The 19,266-nt window shown below is 43.6% G+C and overlaps 1 protein-coding gene and 1 long non-coding RNA gene across 2 annotated transcripts; one reads left to right on the top strand and one right to left on the bottom strand.

Annotated features, from left to right (window-relative positions):
- Window positions 1–260: 260 nt before the first annotated feature.
- dnai4 (dynein axonemal intermediate chain 4) lies at window positions 261–13,633 on the bottom strand. The gene is made up of 18 exons (XM_085388793.1): window positions 13,529–13,633; window positions 13,082–13,253; window positions 12,841–13,000; window positions 12,185–12,339; window positions 11,484–11,584; window positions 11,103–11,259; window positions 10,866–11,005; window positions 9,694–9,858; window positions 9,391–9,570; window positions 8,868–9,016; window positions 8,069–8,155; window positions 7,827–7,981; window positions 7,570–7,730; window positions 6,901–7,025; window positions 6,277–6,375; window positions 5,170–5,396; window positions 2,504–2,657; window positions 261–2,348 (listed from the first exon to the last, which is right to left on the bottom strand). Exons 2-18 carry the CDS (start codon window positions 13,138–13,140, stop codon window positions 2,304–2,306), a joined length of 2,319 nt encoding a protein of 772 aa, XP_085244919.1. The 5' UTR covers window positions 13,141–13,253; window positions 13,529–13,633; the 3' UTR covers window positions 261–2,303.
- Window positions 13,634–13,951: 318 nt separating this feature from the next.
- Window positions 13,952–15,890, top strand: LOC146648597 (uncharacterized). Its single transcript, XR_014908435.1, has 3 exons — window positions 13,952–14,091; window positions 14,489–14,549; window positions 14,763–15,890. It is a non-coding gene; the product is annotated as an uncharacterized LOC146648597 (long non-coding RNA).
- Window positions 15,891–19,266: the final 3,376 nt, after the last annotated feature.

Below are 19,266 nucleotides of genomic sequence, written 5' to 3'. Positions count from 1 at the left end.
AATTAACAACTGGACACAAAATTGTCTTGCAAGACCAAGAGTGATACACTGTTTCTGCTATAGATGTTATTTATATTTTCCAAGACAATTTCATCGATAAAGTATGACAAACTTATATTTGTTGGTCTTTTAAGGTTCTACTAATGCAGAGCGAGGGACACAAAGCCACGACATGCTTATAATGCACTTTGAAAACCTCTGAGCACACATGCTAGCAATAAAAGACACAAAGAGTCATTAGAGGAAATCAATTAAATGAAGACAGATTCTGATGTTTCATACATGTCAAACGTATCAGACTGAACACGGCACACACACTTTATTTCACAGGTTCTAACATGAAAGTCATTCATATTCATGCACTGAATTTGTCAACAGTACTTTGGCAAAAGACAAATATTTTGAAGGAAATCCTACATAAAGCAAATTCACTATGTTCAGCTTTGCAGTATTTTTTTCTAGCAGTAAAATTCTTAATATGCAAATGATGTTCATCTTTGAGCATGTTGTTGCTGTCATACTTTCCTGTATCTGAATGTGTTTCAGACTGTGTGACAGCAGCTCAGATGTGCTGTCTGATTGGTAGTTTACTCCAAAGGAGGAAAACCAGTCAGTAGTGACACAGTTTGAGATGATGGCTAACGGTAGTGTGAAGTGCTAAACTCAACAATAAAGTCCAAGTAATGACGAGATAATGACTCATGCTTCTCTTTGTTATTATCACACTGTCATTGTTTCATAACCTTCACTGAAAGTCACCTGACACAAACTGCTGTGGGATGCTGAGACTGTGGATTCCATGTGCTTGGTATGATTTTGGGAATTTAATGACCAAAACATCAGAAATAACTGAGGCAACTCTATAAGGGAATCCCCTCTGTTGACACTGTACTGAGTCAAAAGTATACGGAACTGAGTTACATGGATTACCTGCACATACACTGACCTACGTATATGAAACACTACATGTCTGAAACAGTACTGTACGTATATTACCAAAATAAGGAAAAGCATAATAGGGCCTCTTAAATTAAAATTCTGGCTGTATGTAGACCTTACTGTAGTTAAGTTAAATAGGTCCTCTATAGTATCCAAATCATTGTCTGGTTGGGACACTTATTGTACTGTCAGGTGCAGAGATGGGATTACTTTTAATCTGATTACTTTCTTCAAGTAAAGTAAGGGATTACTATTGCAAAAAGGTAATTAAATTACTGTTACTTTCCCGTAAGCACGCTGCGTTACTAGAACCGTGATTTTTTTTTGCGAGAGTGTCTCGTGACAGTGACGTAAGCGAGTGAGACGTTCGTGGCAACAGCTGTGTGCAGATCAAAAATGGATAATATAACGAGTGTGGCAGAGAGTAAGAGCATGCAGCGTTTAAAGCGTTGAAGTACTGACCTTACTTTGAGTTTGATTCCGTAAAAAGTGACAAAAACATTAGCGTCCTCTGCTCACTGTGTGGGAAGAAAACTTTCTTTTACAGCAAAAAAAACCCCTAAACGTCCGAGCAAGCACCGACAGTGCGCTGCCACGGGAATGTGACATTCACAGAGAAACTGGCGTATCCTTCCACTGACCGCTGCGGCACACCTGCACCAGGGCAAACCTCCGCCTGACCCACTCCGGTTATACAGGTGAAAATAGAGCAACAGGACCGCTAGTCTTTGATTTGATTTTATTTGATTTTTTTCTGCTGTATTTCACTTGCATCTATTTGAAAGACTGAGTGTAAACACAAAAACCAATTTTATTTTATGTGCTGGAATGTGCAGAAAATAGGTTTAAATGTTCAACAAATTTCTTCCAGTCAGAGAATGTTGCATATAATTTAATGTTTGCTTGATGCATAAAGTTAAAGAGACTTTTCCAGTTGATTACATTTTATATGATCGATTATGCAGAAAAAGTAGAATTGGGCTAAAAGATCTATTGCTTTGTCACCTATTTAGGGGATAAATCATGTTTTAAAATGTAACTAAGTAACTAAATACTTTTGAAAATAAGTAATCAGTAAAGTAACTAATTACTTTTGAAAATAAGTAATCAGTAATTAGTTACTGATTACTTTTTTCAAGTAACTTGACCAACACTGGTCAGGTGTCTCACCTATAAACAGCCATACAAACATGTTTCTAGCTGTTGATTCTTCTGTCTTATCTGTAACCTAGTCTACCTCTACAGCTGCTCATGAAGCAGCAGCCAATGGAAACAGGACTGTGGCTATCTTTGTGTAGATTTCTACAGATGACTCTGTCACCAACCTCAGGCTGACTGGACATACATGTGTTTGTTTCATAAAGTTATCTAGATGCTGCAGAGCAGATGAGGTCTTCCAGAACATCCACCTGTAAGAAAACATCCAGAACAAAATTTAAAACCACGTCATTGTCTCTGCTATCGAACACACACCAGGCAGACAGCACTTGAAATGAGACGTCTCCCTTATTGCTTCTTTCCCACTACTACAATCAGCCCGTCCTTTCTACCAGCTTAATGTTACCTGGCTCTGCTCTCCTACACTGAGATTCTTCAGCTGGTAGACAGTCACATGACCATCAGTGTCTCCTACCACAACACAGTCAGCCTGAGAGGAAAATAGCAAGGACGTCATCCTCACACCAGGGGCTGCAGGCTGCACAATGACGGGGTCCAGACTGGAGGAAAGAGGTGAATATATGGACAAGACACAGGTGATACAGAGGGCTGCACAGGTGGAGTCTCCTTCTGAGTCTGACTCACATTCAGTTCAATCTTATTTATACAGCGTCAAATCACAACAACAGTCGCCTCAAAGTGCTTTATACTGTAAAGAGAAGGAAGACAGCATAAAGACATGCTGTGGAAGAGAGACAGAGATTAATAACAAGTGTGATTCAATGCAGAGAGGTCTATTAACACATAGTGAGTGAAAAAGAAACACCCAGTGCATCATGGGAATCCCCCAGCAGCCTACACCTATTGCAGCATAACTAAGGGAGGATTCAGGGTCACCTGGTCCAGCCCTAACTATATGCTTTAGCAAAAAGGAAAGTTTTAAGCCTAATATTGAAAGTAGAGATAGTGTCTGTCTCCTGAATCCAAACTGGAAGCTGGTTCCACAGAAGAGGGGCCTGAAAACTGAAGGCTCTCCCTCCCATTCTACTTTTAAATACTCTAGGAACAAGTAGGCCTGCAGTGCGAGAGCGAAGTGCTCTAATAGGGTGATATGGTACTACAAGGTCATTAAGATAAGATGGGGCCTGATTATTTAAGACCTTGTATGTGAAGAGCAGGATTTTGAATTCTGGATTTAACAGGAAGCCAATGAAGGGAAGCCAATACTGGAGAAATCTGCTCTCTCTTTCTAGTCCCTGTCAGGACTCTTGCTGCAGCATTTTGGATTAACTGAAGGCTTTTCAGCGAGTTTTTAAAAGAACCTGATGGTAACGAATCACAATAGTTGAGAATAATACATGCATGAACTAGTTTTTCAGTGAAAATGATGCTTCCTAAGGGAAACATGTATAATGTAAACAGAATTGGTCCTAGCACTGAACCCTGTGGAACTCCATAATTAACCTCAGTGTGTGAAGATGACTCTCCATTTACATGCACAAATTGGAGTCTATTAGATAGATATGATACAAACCACTGCAGTGCAGTACCTGTAATACCTACAGCATGTTCTAATCGCTCTAATAGGATATTATGGTCGACAGTATCGAACGCTGCACTGAGGTCTAGCAGGACAAGCACAGAGACGAGTCCACTGTCAGAGGCCATAAGAAGATCATTTGTAACCTTCACTAAAGCTGTTTCTGTGCTGTGCTGAGCTCTGAAACCTGACTGAAACTCTTCAAATAAACCATTCCTCTGCAGATGATCTGTTAGCTGTTTGACAACTACTCTTTCAAGGATGTTTGATATGAAAGGAAGGTTGGAGATTGGCCTATAATTAGCTAAGACTGCTGGGTCTAGAGATGCTTTTTGAGTAAAGGTTTAACTACAGCCAGCTTGAAGGCCTGTGGTACATAGCCAATCATTAGAGATAGGTTGATCATATTTAAGATCGAAGAATTAATTAATGGCAGGACTTCTTTGAGCAGTTTTGTAGGAATGGGGTCTAAAAGACACGTTGATGGTTTGGAGGAAGTAATTATTGAAGTTAACTCAGAAAGATCAATTGGAGAAAAAGAGTCTAACTTAACATCAATGGTACTAAGAGTAGCTGTAGATAATATTACATCTGTCGGATGATTATTGGTAATTTTTTCTCTAATGATAAAAATTTGTGAAGAAGTTCATGAAGTCATTACTAGTTAACATTAAAGGGATGGTTGGATCGATAGAGCTCTGACTTTTTGTCAGAGAGAAACCTGGGGTTGTTCTTATTTTCTTCAATCAGTGACAAATAGTAAGATGTTCTGGCTTTGCGGAGGGCTTTCTTATAAAGCACAAACTATTTCTCCAGGCTAAATGATGATCCTCTAAATTTGTGACACGCCATTTCCTCTCCAGCTTACGAGTTATCTGCTTTAGGCTACGTGTTTGAGAATTATACCACGGAGTCAGGTACTTCTGATTAGAGACCTTAGTTTTCAAGTAAGACTGGTTTCTGAGTTTTACAGCTGGGGTGGACGAGGCTAAGCATCAGACTTTCAAATGTAAGTCTGATGTTTCTAGAAATGAGAGCTGCTCCATCCAAAGTGGGATGGATGCCGTCTCTCCTAACAAGACCAGGTTTCCTCCAGAAGGTTTCACATGTCTAGAAACAGAATCGCCAATAATCAGAGTTTGACCCCCGGCGGGTGTGTCACCAAGTGGGGAAAAACAGTTAGACACATGGTTGGTGGTGTACCTGGGGCTTCTGTTTAAGACTATGCTTCCTCCTCACCGTCACCCAGCCGCCGTCTTTCCCCAGCTGCTTGGGGTCTGCCGGGGAACAGCTAGCGGGGCCTACGCTATCTTCAGCTACAGCAGCTACAGGGGCCTGGCTAGCTACGGGTGAATCAGTGATCCTGGCCCTCAGAGCTGCAAATAGGCTACATTGATTACATGTATCATTACTGCTATGAAATAAGAAGTTATCTAAAGGTTTTCAATTCAACTGGCAAATAAGCTACACAAACACACCACTGTGTGTTGGAACAGGAACACCGAGTGACAGCGCCACCCAAAGGTACTCACATGCTCGAACTCAGGTCCCAGATTTCTAGCTGCCCTTCGGTGACAGCTCCAAATACAGTAGGCCACTTTGGGGACCATTTGATGTCGTAGACAGCCTTCTGGGCGGAGGTGAAACCCAACACAGGCTTCAAGTGGTGCTGCTTCCACAGCTGGATGGTCCAATCAGATGAGCAGCTCAGGAACACATCAGGGTTGAAAGGGGACCACGCAACACAGTTTACAGGACACTGACGAAGAAGAAGAAGAGGTGTCTGAGTGTATATCACACACCCACGAAGAAGATTCAGCACCATAAGAACAGCAGTTTGTAACAAACAGTGAAGTTATTATTTTGCCAGACTTCACTCACTCAGAATCTTTCTACAAAGATCGCAGCATATGTGTGTACATATGTTATATATGTATCACATTTTCATTTCCAAAGCAGTTTGTGTTTTATTTACAGATCTAAGTGAAATTCATTTCATTGACTGAATCAGGATTATTGGTATGTGGACAACATTTATACATTCCTGTAACAATGTAGCGCTGCCTTCACATACCAAGAATACTTAGTAAGTTTTAAGGCTTAACATCACATTCACACAGAGAAGAATCTGTAAAGTTTAAAATATGCTGTAAATCAAAGAATTGGTGAAAATGACTCCAAGTTGTGTGTGCAGCATAATTGACTGAAGAATAAAGGAATATGCTGACACAAAATCTAAACAATAAACCTCAGAAAGAAACTCTAAAACCACAATGAGACATAAACCAGTCTCAACCCAATTCACATCAAACCACATCCACTCTGAAATCAGGTCCAAAACTTTACCTAAGCCTAAAATTAGACTGATACCATTTATGAAGGTGACTACAAACCAGTCCAAAACCAAACCCCTGATCCCAGTATGGCTGAGTCAGTCCAGGAGGACTTACAGAGACAGACCAGTAGGTGTCAGTTTACTTTATCTGTTGTTTTCCTTAAAATTAACTGACAAATAAGCAGTGTCCCTACAGAGCCGTTAAACTGCAGTTGGAGCTTCAGTTTGGAATAAAAAGGCTTTTGGGGAATAAACAGATGTTTTTTCCAGAAGTCTTTGGCAGCGTTTACTCTGAAGAACTTACAAAGTGTTTCCTGTAGGTTTCAAGGAACTGCTGACTGTTGGAGCAGGAGCACTGGTGGATGAGACCTTCCCATGTCCCAGTCAGGTAGATACTGGAGTCCTGCAGGAACAGTGGAACACAGTGGGATACATTGGTTACATCTCAGGGATTTCATGAATCTCTGTTAGAGAACTGTGGATCAATATGGTCGTCATTGTGCAGGAAGGCCAAGATTATTAGATCTTTAGCAAGAATGTTAAAAGGTTATGCCATATGTGGGGTGACTGGAGATGTTGGTGAAAGGTCACAGTGATATGTGGTGTAGCAGACAATGTCACATATCACATGTTCACATATCACGTGTTCACATATCACATGTTCATGTATGAGTGCCTGATCTGTCACATGACTAACGAGATGTTTCTGTAACTGCTGTTGTCAATAAAAAGGACTGTGAGGGGGACCAGGTGAAGAAATTTCCCCTTGTGGGACTAATAAAGGTATCTTATCTTATCTTATCTAAGACCCTGACGACTCCCCTTGCAGCAAGTAAAAGACAAAGAGCGCTGTGGTCGTCTTGCTTTGATTGGTGATTGGTCCCTGAGTCAGCGGGGTCTATCTCTTTAAGACCCAACAGTAACTTACTGTGGGATGAAAGTCGAAGCAGAGCCCAGGAGTCAGTGCTGTCAGGACTCTTTCTGTCATCATCTCGGTCCTCTTCCCTCCAGTCAGTGTCTCTGTATTTTGAATGCGCCTTAGCTTCATCAAGTCTACGGCAAGAAATGGATCATTTTATATCATTTACCTGACACCAAGGTGAGAGCAGAGAAGGAGTTATTTGATCATTGCCTGTTGTCTGTTTGTCTGTGAGCAAGAGCATGCAGAAGCCACCACAGAGCAACAGTCAGTCGGAGTTGCACTGTGTTTGTCTCTGTGGTGCCAGGCATGTCTTCATGTTCTAGTCCATGGTTGTTGTTGGATTTTGTGTACTTTTTCTTAGCTTAGAGTATCTATGGAGTTAGCACAGCATCTGTTGAGTATTTCTGTCAGATTGGACTTTTCATTTCCTGTGACCATTGAAATAAAAGCTCTGCTTCTCCTCTGCACACCTTTGACAAAATACTCACCCATTAGAGTTTAACATTACTGCCAACTGCCAAGATTCACTTAGAAAAGGACATTTTTCCTGAATTTCTTCTAAAATCTTAAAGGCCAAAGAGAGAGTTGAAGTTCTCCAAGGCTGGAACTATCCTGAGAGACAACGATGACCTGTATGCTGTCTCAGCTGACTGCACTGAGCCGGCTGCTAAGTACCTATGCAGTCGAGGCCATCTTTGAAGAAAAACCACTTGCTGATTCTGCCATCTGCACCCACAGAGAGGAGGGCCTCCACCTTCTCTTCCCCCGTCGAGCTCACTTGTTGTTGGGTCCACCTGAGCTGCCACACTGGCCCCAGGTGTCTGTTGGGACTCTCCCTACACAGAGCACATGAAACAAAGACAGAGCAGTAGCATGGTTTACTTTCAGTGTGTAGTAAAAGACCTGCACTGTCCAATGCACACGCCCCTCACCGGCTGCTGACACCACGTGACCTGTTGTCCTGACTGTGCACACTGTGGATTGTTATGCTGCCGTCATGTGTGCCCACAGCCAGCTGACTGGGGCTGTTAGCAGAGAAATCCAGAGCGGTCACGGCGCTGTCACAGTGGATAACGTGCTCCGGCCACTGCAGGAGGAAGAACATCCTCAGTCAACAATCTGTGCGATGATGATGAGGGGAGCTGACTAAATCCAGTCCAAAGCAAAGTCATACCTTGAGGTTTTTGATGGACCAGCAGCTCACCAGACCTGGTTTCTGGTTCCCAGAGTCAAACTTGCCATGACCCACAGCCAGGAGGTCCTAGAAGACAGCCACACGAGGAGGATCTGTAATCAGTCGTCTGCCTGCTTTCCTGGGTGTTAGTCTGCTTCCTACACGACTGCCGCTTTCCCACGCTGTCTTTCTTTGAACCAATCAGCTTCCACTTTGCACGGTTTACATGTGTGCTCTCTGTCATTCTTCCTTTCAGATTCTCCTTTGTGCAACCCTCCACCTCCCCACCCTCAGCCAGAGCCGTCTTCATCATCATCACCAGCAGAGTCTCAGCTGTGGGGGGTCCTGTCCTAAACCCTGGCACTGCTTTGATGGGTCACCACAGTCTAATCGCCAAATACATTCATTTCTCTATCTCAATAAATCATGTTCAGTTCTTTCAAGTGATCAGCATGCTTCAATACAATATTATCAGAAGAGACAGACCCAATATTAGCCAGGCTCCTTCAGCATTTAACTGAGCAAAGGTACGGCCTTCTCTCCACACTGCAGGCGTGTCTGAAAGTTAGCTAACTGTACTTGGTTATACTACCTTTGAATTGTATATTTAAAGATTATTTTTATAACCCAGCTCACTCTGACTTCACCGTTCAGACTGAGAAACAGTCCAGCAACATTAGTGACACACATGAATGACACAAGGACAAAAGACTTGTGTTGCACAGAAATGTACACTAACTTCAAGCCCTTTGCTCTTGAATCAGTTTCTGTGAGTTGGAGTTGATCTTTGTTCTGTTACCGGATTCTTTCTGTTCCAGGTCATGCAGCTCACGCTGCGTCCTCTGCTGAGCTCACAGCTGAAAACCCAGAGACACTGCAGAGACGGACCACCGTCCGTGCCCCCCGTCCTCTGCTCCACCATCTCATTCTTCACTGGACACTCTGGGTCTGAAAAAATTATTTCACTCATTACAATCTTAATGCTTCATCTAGTAGTAATGTTACCACGGTGCTGTGATGGTGCTGTGACGATGGTGTGACGGTGCTGTGAGGGTGCTGTGACGATGGTGTGACGGTGCTGTGACGATGGTGTGACGGTGCTGTGACGGTGCTGTGACGGTGGTGTGACGGTGGTGTGAGTGTGCTGTGACGGTGCTGTGACGGTGGTGTGAGTGTGCTGTGACGGTGGTGTGAGGATGCTGTGACGGTGCTGTGACGATGGTGTGAGGATGCTGTGACGGTGGTGTGACGGTGCTGTGACGGTGGTGTGACGGTGCTGTGACGATGCTGTGGTGGTGCTGTGACGGTGCTGTGAGCACTACCTCCCAGCACAGGCAGCTGTCTGTAAGCAGCCAGCTGAGGGTGGAAGCTGTTTTGCAGGATGCTTCTCTCCACTGTTTGTAAGCAAAGCTGAAACTTGTCTGACAGCATGATGAGCTTCCACTGCGTCTCAGCGTTTAAAGCTTTTACTTCCACTTCTTTCAGTGAACCAGAGGCACTGACTGAAGACAAATACAAGAAAACAGTTTCTGTACTGTAAAAAGAATGAAACTGTTAAAACTTCTGAATGATGACGAACCCTGAGCCCTGTTTGAATGAAGCAGTGAACCAGTGGGTGCAGTTACCTGTAGTGGCTGTGCTGCCCACTGACACACTCCTGTCTGCACCTCTGCTGGAGTCCGTCACACCCTCTGAGTGGTCAGTCTTCACTGGGTTACAGATACCTGCTGTTTCCTCCTGCTCAGCCTCACTTAAAGGCTCATACATGTCGCAGACGGTAACATTTGTGGCTGTGGACATGCAAACATCTGAAAACACTGTGCATTTATAAAAGCTCAACACTCCATCCTCTGTTTTATGGATGAAGTGAACTGCTGAAAGTAGAACTAAAGTAGAAAGTAGAACAATATAAGGATATAGTGAATGGTGGGTTCTACTATTGAGAGTGTGTAAAAAGCTAAAAAGAAGGGTGGGGTAGGGTCAGAATTTGGTGTAAACATATATGAAAGCACAGCTCCATCCTGCCTGATACCAACAGGTGAAGCTGGTGGTGGGTGTGTGATGGTGTGGGGGATCATTTCCCAGCACACTTTGGGCCTCCTTCGCACCAAGCATCATTTCAATGCTTAGCTGAATATTGTTGCTGACCACAGCCTACCCATCCTCTGATAACTGCAAATAATCTGAAAAGAATTTCCTGATCATACCAATGAATTGAGTGTACTTCAGTGGTCTCCACAGTCACAAGGAAGCCTTTGGGACATGAGTGGATAATCAGATAGCTGCAGCCGACTAATCTGCAGCAACTGCATTAAGCTATCAGGTCAACGCAGACCAAAACCTCTGCAGCACCTTCAGCATCAGATAAATAGACACTAATGTGGATAAAAAGGTAAATGCTAATCTGCGGTTCATAAATTGTTGGGAAAGAGGCTAGCTTAATGTTCTAGCTCGCCATTTTTAGCCAGAACATTTGGCTAAAAATGGCAGATAAATAGTTCAAATGGAGAAGAGGTAACAATGAACTACTCTGATATAAACATAGTGAGCTAAAACAAACACACTGTGAACACTACACATCTAAGACAGCGACACACTTCCACACACCAAAGTTTGGGAACCAAATATTCATCACACTTTAAATAGACTGAGTCCAAAAGCACAGTTTGAGATGAAAGAAAGCCATGTTCTAAATAAAGCTGCCAAAAATCAAGTTAGTCCAGCTTCATGTTTAGGTACACTGACCTGGGTGTGTTTAAAACTTTTATAAAAGTCACCATTAGAATAACAGCTTCACCTGCATCCACCACCATCAGCCCGTTACTCTGGACATGCTTGTTTTTTGTTGTTCCGGTCAGCGTCTGCACTGATCGCTCCACATGTTTGTCCCTGCTCACTCTGTTCCTGCAGACCTCCTCGTACTGACGGTTTCTTGCTCTGTGAAAACGAGGTAAAATCACAACGTGCCAGTAGCACATTTCAGGTGCATATGTAAGCGTCTCAACCAGTCAGATATGGGAAACACTTCACCCACATGGTAGCTTCTGCCTCATCAGCATCCACACACACAAAGATGCTGGGCATGTCCAGCAGTGAAAAGGTGTCTGTCTCAGAGATAAAGACCTCCGTGATGTCCTTCAACATGTCCTCTGTCACCTGTTCTTTCTCCGTGTCCTTTTTTACCTTCACATCTAGCAAGAAAATATATGAACAAACTCTTATAAACACCACAAAGATACGTTGTAGGTGTGACCGAGAACTGAGAGCTTTAGTCACAGTAATATGTGGAGATTGAAAAAACCATTTAGTTTGCATTAACTGTGCTCATTAACCACCACACAAGCTCAAACACCATGAACGCAGTAATCAAAAGGATAAAGGGAAAAGCGTGCATTTAAAAAAACAATTTATTAACCTGGAAAACTGAGGGGAATGTCACGTTTAGAAAACATGTCCTCGTCATCCACGGACTCTGTGGTGGACTGGCTGGATATTCTGCTGCTGCCAAATACTGACCTGGAAACATTGCGAGCACATTTTTACAGGGTGAAGCGTGTAACCTGCAGTCACTTTAGACAGTTTGTCCTCGCTCTCTCCAGGAAGTGCTTGGCTGTGGCTGCCTCCCTGCACCATGGACCTGCTCAACTGGTGGCACAATTTAGTAAGAAGCTGTGCTTCAGCAGCCCTGGTTGATTCAAACTTCTGCTGTTTTATAATTACTGAGCTTAAATGTAATGTAATGGTTTCCACCCAAACCTGTATCACTGGGAGTTCCCCGACTGATTCAATCACGTTCACATATCAAAGATTTTAAAAGAAAAGAGGATAGGTCAGGGTTCAAGGGTCCCCAGGTTATAACCACAATGCTGCCCAACCTCAGAACACGAGCGAGGGACAAGCCACACCGGCGTGGACGTCACCGAGCTTAATAAGAGCCACGTGAGGTATGGCGGAACAACGACGTACCGATGAGAACTTAGCTACTAGAAAAGATAAGACATGGAAAGGCCTGCAGAGAAAAATGATATTCAAATTCAAGCAATGCTTTAACATTTGCACTCCACACATTTAAGCCTCACAGAGCAGCTCCAGCTGCATCACCTCAGACTCTGGTACCTGGAGAAAGGCAGAGTGAAGCTGCCCGTGGCTGTTGGCTGGTCTGATGCTGAGCCCACAGACATTTCATCCACAAACAGCATGGGCTGCACTGCTCCTGGATCAGCCTGGTACAGCGGCTGAGGAGTGACATCATTGTTTACTTCATCAAACACCTGCAAGAAACACAGAAGCTAGCTACAGCTAACTTGGTACTGCACTCAAGGGCACACTGGAGGTACTTCTACATCACTACATGCTCGCTACATCATGGTATTTAACTCCACTACCTGCATCTCTCCTTTTATTGCCTTTTTCACAAAGCACTCAGTTAACTGCTTTGAAAAATTGGTGAGTGGTAGTCGAATGTTAATTTTAGAGGCATCAGAATAATCAGTCATGAAAACAAATCCACAAAATGAAGTCTTGTGTTTTTGTCTGGGTTGCAAAGTAAAACTGTGACTACAGCCTGAGTTTGATGTAAGCCTACTTCTTTAAACTTTCAGCATACATATGCATTAAACACAGTCTACGACGCGGGTCTTTACTCTGTGGAACTGATGAGAAACTGTGTCTAATCTGAATCTAGTACCGAGTCTGTGACTGATGTTCTCATTTACAAACTGTTCAGAGGACCCACAGACTGTGAGGACAGTGTCCGTGTGATGCTCAGGTACCCGAACAGCCTGTCTGGGAGTCTGAACCACGTTCTTCTCCAGGACTTTGCTGCCCCCGAGGCTCCGCCTGCTGTGACAGCCCAGCACACTCGTGGTTTGTCTGGAACGCTGGTGAGATCCGCGTGGGCCTCCGTGTGAGACTGAGGTGGTACGAGAGGAGCTGGAAGGCAGCAAAACAACAAGTGACCGTGGCTGCGTGTACGTGCAGACAGCTGCAGTGAAAAGAGTACGGCTAACGTACGGTCTCAGAAGCAGGGGGCATCGCCGCTTTCCTCCGTCTTTCCCCCCCGTGGCAGACATCGCTGCAGTGCGCCTGCTGTTGTGGGTTTCCTACTGCGGTGCTATGGCAACGGGACATGCCCAGAGCTCGTGCTCGTGCGTACAGGGAGCGCGCGACACGCTCACACCGTGTGCTGGACATTAACACGTAGATGTATACAGTCAGACCATATCAACATTTTCACATTTTCCTTAAAGTAAAGTAAAAAACGTTTTTTAAACAACAGTTAAAAACATAGGTTACCACCATCTTTACTGTCGCTGTTCAGTTTAACCACGTGTTCTCACTGGGTCTCATTACATTTATGTATATAGTTGCCTCGGAAAACTTTATATTATTAAGACCCAACAATAATCAGAAAAGTCCCCATGAGCACATACGTGGCAAGAGTACAACGGAAAAACTCACTGTTAACAGAAACACCAGAACCAGGCTCAATATGACCGACCGCTGAGGGGCTGAGGGGGCGGAGACGGGACCAAAGACACAGATTAATGGTTAAATACAGAGTAGCGTGTAAATATAGGCCTATTGCAGGGTAACTGACGGAGAATTCAAGGTCATCTAACACAGCCCTGTGGGCTTTACAAAAAGGAAGAGAAGCCAGTGTGGGCAAAATCTGCTCTCTCTAGTCCCCGTCAGTATGCTCACTGCAGCATTTTGGATTAACTGAAGGCTTTTCAGGCAGTTTTTAGGACATCCTGATAATAATGAATTACAGTAGTCCAGCCTGGAAGTAAGACAGAGCCTGATTATTCAACATCTTGTATGTGAGGAGGAAAATTTTTAATTCCGTTCTGGATGTATGAGGGAGGCACAGAATAGTAGCAAGAGACAGGATATTTCTAACTTTAGAGATGTTGCGCAAATGGAAGAAAGCAGTCTTACATATTTGTTTAATATGTGTGTTGAAGGACATGTCCTGGTTAAAAATGACTCCAAGGTTCCTCACAGCGTTACTGGAGGCCAAGGTAATGCCATCCAGAGTAAGAATCTGGTTAGATACCATATTTCTAAGATTTTCAGGGCCGAGTACAATAACCTCAGTTTGATCTGAATTAAGAAGCAGAAAGTTAGCGGCCATCCAGGTCTTTATGTCTTTAAGACATTCCTGCAGTTTAACTCATTGGTGTGTGTTATCTGCAGCACAGTACCTTTATCTACAGCATGCTCTAATCTCTGTAATAAAATATTGTGGTCAGCAGCACTGAACGCTGCACTGAGGTCTAACTGCAATAATATCATTCATAACCTTCACAGTTCTGAGTACATAGAATTCATCTGCACCTAACGATACATACTAGGGCAAAATAGTTCTCATTGGTTACATGTCTACAGGTTAGCTAACAGAGCTTTTTCTGTTTGCAGCTGTTTTGGGATTGTGAGGAAGACAAACACATTCGGTCTGTTTTACCTGCAAACTGCACAGGTATGTGTGTTCTTTTAATGATTGCTGGACAAACCTGTGATTGATTTAGCAGATAACAAAGAAAAAACAAGATGTTAAGAACTAAAAGACAGTACAGACTGTGTGGCTCTGGTGTTCAGGAGAGCATGAGCTTATGGAGAAGATTGTCTTGATGCAGGCTCAGTCATCCAGGAAACATGAAAAGGTTGATTCTGTTCATCTGGATGTTTTCAGTGGGAGAAACGTTTCATCGTCATCAGCTGACTTCTTCAGCCTCAGCTGACTGCAGGTTTCAACCTTATAAACAGGACATTTGCACAATGACGGAAACCAGCTGACTGACAAGTTTTGGACTACTGAAGGTGTTCCTAAACAATTACAACGTCAACGTCTTTAAGGACTTTGCAAAATGGGCTGTGGAGCAAGGAATATGTGAGGGATTTGGGATGATCCCCCTTTGAGCAAACACTTGACAACAGTGGGAAGAAAAAACTTCCTTTAATATTCAAAACCACCACAACGCCTGAAATTGTGCTGGTGTCAGAAGTTACAAAGAACCTTAGAATGTGGAAGCTTACAGTACTCTGGGAAAAGCATATGGAGGAAACTTACGAAAGGAAAAGGAAAAATATGGTGACTTGGTCAAGGACTGCTAGAACCAAGGCTGGAGGGCAAGGTTATTCTCCTGTTCTAAAGTGCATTTAAAACAGAGGAGGGGCATGGTGCCAATGACCCTCTGCCAGATAAGAGCTGGTGTTAGCAGGACCCTTCCAAAAACCCGTGCCCCCATGCATGCTGTTTTAGCAGTTTTAACGACTGACTGACTTCAGTTCTCAGTGCAATGATGTACTGTTGTTTCTCATTTTCTCAGTGGTTGTATAGACTGTTGAGATGAGAGTGACTGAATCGGCACTCACCTGCTGGGCCAGGTGGGAGATCAGACTGGCATTGAAGAGGAGCTTGTCTGCACTGATGTGCAGTAAATCTGAAATGATCCACAACTGTCTGAGTTTCTTGATCTTCCCCATGAGAGGATATGCAGATTTTTTTTTCATGATGTCTTTGTGTGTGGACATCACAGAGTCGATGTAAGCCTTGTCATAAGGTACAGGATAGGTCAAAGTCTCATAATGTTTCCCCGGGCCCATTCGTATGGTGGTCTCTGGCATCACCACCGTCGTGTCCAAATTCATGGGCTGCATCCTCCTGAGGACCTGGCCTTCGCGGTCTACGTGGGCCGGGTCCTCAGAAGGTCGGGTAGGCCGGAAGTAAACGGCCGTGAAATTGGACGGTCTAGTTCTGATTAGCGTCACCGCTGTCTCGGTGGAGTTTAATAAACTCAGCCGTCTGATCCTTGCTATCTAAAATATAACCAGACACTGGCGTAAATTCTCGACTGTCTCATACTTCTGTTTAATCAGTTTTCTGTTTGACGTTTAGTCAGCTGTGTAAAAACCAAGGAGGAACCCACCCGGGGGATTAATAAAGTTTTATTTTATCTAATCTAATAACTTTAATCTCAGCCAAACCGATTTACTCACGAACAAACAAAACACTGAAAAAAGCCCAACAATAACATTTTTAGGTTGTCTAAGTGACTTATATATTACGTTTAACCCGAGCAGCGAAAGTCCGCGGTGATCTGAAAATGATGTGCCGGAGTTGTGCCGTTCTCGGCCGCATCAGTAACCCTCGAGCTCCCGGCTAGCTATCGAGCTGGTGGGTAGCAGACGTCTCCGAAAACGTCGAAGCACTTTTGCAAATATGCGATATCTTGATAAACCGAGCAGATATTTGATGTCTACACAGCTACTTTCTCGCCTGAAAATATGTTAAAAGTTTATTTTGTGACCCAGAAAGATTAGTATGAGTAATTTTAAAACTTAGTAGCGGCCGCCATTGTTGGAAACTGGAGTTTGGCTGGGCCGCGCTATGAATTCTGGGATATGGTAGGCCACGAAGGACACACCCGACCCATCCTTCAAATTCGGGGAAAAGGAGGACGCATTTGTCGGCTGTATTCGGAGGAGTCTACGAATTTGGACAGCCTTCGGTGCGTCGCTGTGACGTAATCGGTCTACAAATGCGGCCTCAGGAGGATGCAGCCCATGAATTTGGACACGAGCGACCCATTTCCTGGGCAATGGCATTAAGACCTATCCAATGACTCCCATCCGTGGGCACCATGAGCAGTTTGCCTAAAAACTGTGAAAAACTTGCAGGCTTGGCCTGAGTAGCTTCAGCTTCTGCTGTCTTCACCTTGTCCTCTGGACTGGACTTTTCTGATACAGATCCCTTCGTATTGTTGGGAACACCGCTTATTTCCCTAGCCAAGATGAACAGCAAAAACACAAACGATTCTGCTGTCCTCATTGTTCTCTCGTCAGTGTACCTGGAGCTAACTGAATCGAAGACAGATAAAGTTGGAGCACGTCTGAATATATTGTTTGAATTCCTCATTGAATTAGCAGATTGCATTTGTGTGTGTTCAAAGTCCTTCCTGTCTCTTTTGGGAATAGGTAAGCGGACCATGAACGTAATAACCCTGCTAAAGGAATCATTACAGAGGATGTGCGAGGCTTTAACGTGTCAAAGGTCAGCATTATCTTTATGTTTTTAGTGTTTATATCTCAACAGAAGTTTTTTCCTTCCCTCTCTGGAGCCAACCTGCACATTTACACACTGAACATTGCAAAGAAGACACAGGATTAATTAATTTAAAAAATGAAAAGTCACGTTGCACAAGTGTTCAAACCCTGCTTTACACCGAATTACTGTTTTCCAACAAGTATTTAGACCCTTTATTTAAGTAAAAGTCACAATCCTACTTAGAAGTTTTCCGCATCAAATCACACATAAATGAATCAATGCCTGTGCCACCTTAATGTTGCTGCATTTTTCCCTTGTCGCATTGGTGAATTTCAATATATCGCCTTTCCATTTCAGGCCAACTTTCTAATAATTCAGCCTATGCACAGTATCAACTAATCAAACCAGCACTGTGTAGGTTACATAATCATTCAGCCCGAACAGCCAAATATCTATATAAACAAACACAAATGTGGTACCATAATTCTCTAAATGTAATTAACATTTCATGGTATTTGGTTGCAACAATATTACTAGTCTTCCTTTGTGGTAGTGGCAGCTGAGTGCAACATCTTTCAGGATGGATAACACCAGTGTCCCCACTCCTTCCTAGAAGGGGGATGCTGTTGTAAAGACAGACCTCGTAAAACAGGGTAGATTAACTACAGCTGGAGGACAAGGATAGTTGACCTCAAATAAATTATGTACATAACAAGGCATAGCTCCCATTTCAGTTGTGCGTGTTATTAATGTCCTCTCGGATCATGGGAAATTTGGAGCAGGCATCTCTGATCTCAAGATATTGGTATGGTAAATTTTTCACTTCATCATTTCCCTTTCACATTGAATATCTCCTTGTGCTTGTATCATTGTGGAAGCCAAATAGGTCATTAGGTCTTTTTTCTGTGCTCTAAAGAGACCTACATAATTTTTGAAGTAGTGTCATTCGAGGCTATTAAACAATGTGCAGGGTGTCTTGATGCATTCTCATTCATCCAGGGAAGTAAATCTCCAAAAAGTTGATTCTGTTCATCTGGACGCAGCGTTTTGTGGGAGAAACGTTTCGTCACTCATCCAAGTGACTTCTTCAGTCTCAGCTGACTGCAGGTTTCCCCAATCTTATAAACAGTACATTTGCATAATGACTGAAACCAGCCCACTGAAGAAACAATGGGCTGGGAGGTCAGTTCCTTAATCTTAATTATGCAAATTCTCATGACCATTGATCAAAGACCACTGATCAATGGCCATGAGTCCCATTCACAGAGAGTTGGGGAATGGCTGCAATCACAGCATTGTAAGATGGCAAAAGATGTACCCTTAGGCCCCCTCCTCGATTCAGAGATGGTCTTTCCCTTTTCACGTAAATGGCCTCCTTGACTCCGCGCTCAAACCAGCGTTCCTCCCTGTCCAGGATGTGTACATCCTCATCATTGAAAGAGTGTCCACTGGCCTGTAGGTGTAAATAGACTGCAGAGTCCTGGCCTGACGAGGTAGCTCTTCTGTGTTGTGCCATCTGCTTCGCCAGAGGTTGTTTGGTTTCCCCGATGTACAAATCCTGGCAATCCGCCTGACACTTAACAGCTTACACTATGTTACTCTGTTTGTGTCGGGGGACCTGATCCTTGGGGTGGACTAGTTTTTGGCGCAGCGTGTTTTGGGGTTTAAAAGCCACAGAGACCCGGTGTTTAGAAAAAATGTGTCTCAACTGCTCCGATACTCCTGACACATATGGGATCACTACAGGTTTTTGCTTGGGCAGCGGTTGTCCTTCTCTCCTGGATCGGCTGGAGCTTTCTTTCTTTCTTTCTTTCTGTCTTTCTTTCTTTCTTTCTTTCCAGCTTTGACAAACGTCCAGCTGGAATAACCACATTTACTCAGGGCCTTCTTGATGTGCTGTTCTTCTGCCTCCCTGGCCGCTGTGTCTGTGGGGATGGTGTTCGCTCTGTGTTGTAGCGTCCTAATGACAACCAGTTTGTGCTCCAGTGGATGATGAGAGTCAAACCTTAAATACTGATCTGTATGTGTAGGTTTACATTACACGTCAACTTTTATATGTCCCCCATTCCTGATGGAAATCTCACAGTCTAAGAAGGCTAACCTGCCACTTTTCATATCCTCCCTGGTGAATTTGATGTGTCGGTCCACC

This window comes from Rhamphochromis longiceps, linkage group LG18, assembly GCF_057381845.1.
Source record: "Rhamphochromis longiceps isolate RC_006_pf linkage group LG18, R_longiceps_female_GT1.1, whole genome shotgun sequence".
NCBI classification, from domain to species: Eukaryota; Metazoa; Chordata; class Actinopteri; order Cichliformes; family Cichlidae; genus Rhamphochromis; species Rhamphochromis longiceps.
This window is presented reverse-complemented; position numbering and strand designations above follow the sequence as displayed.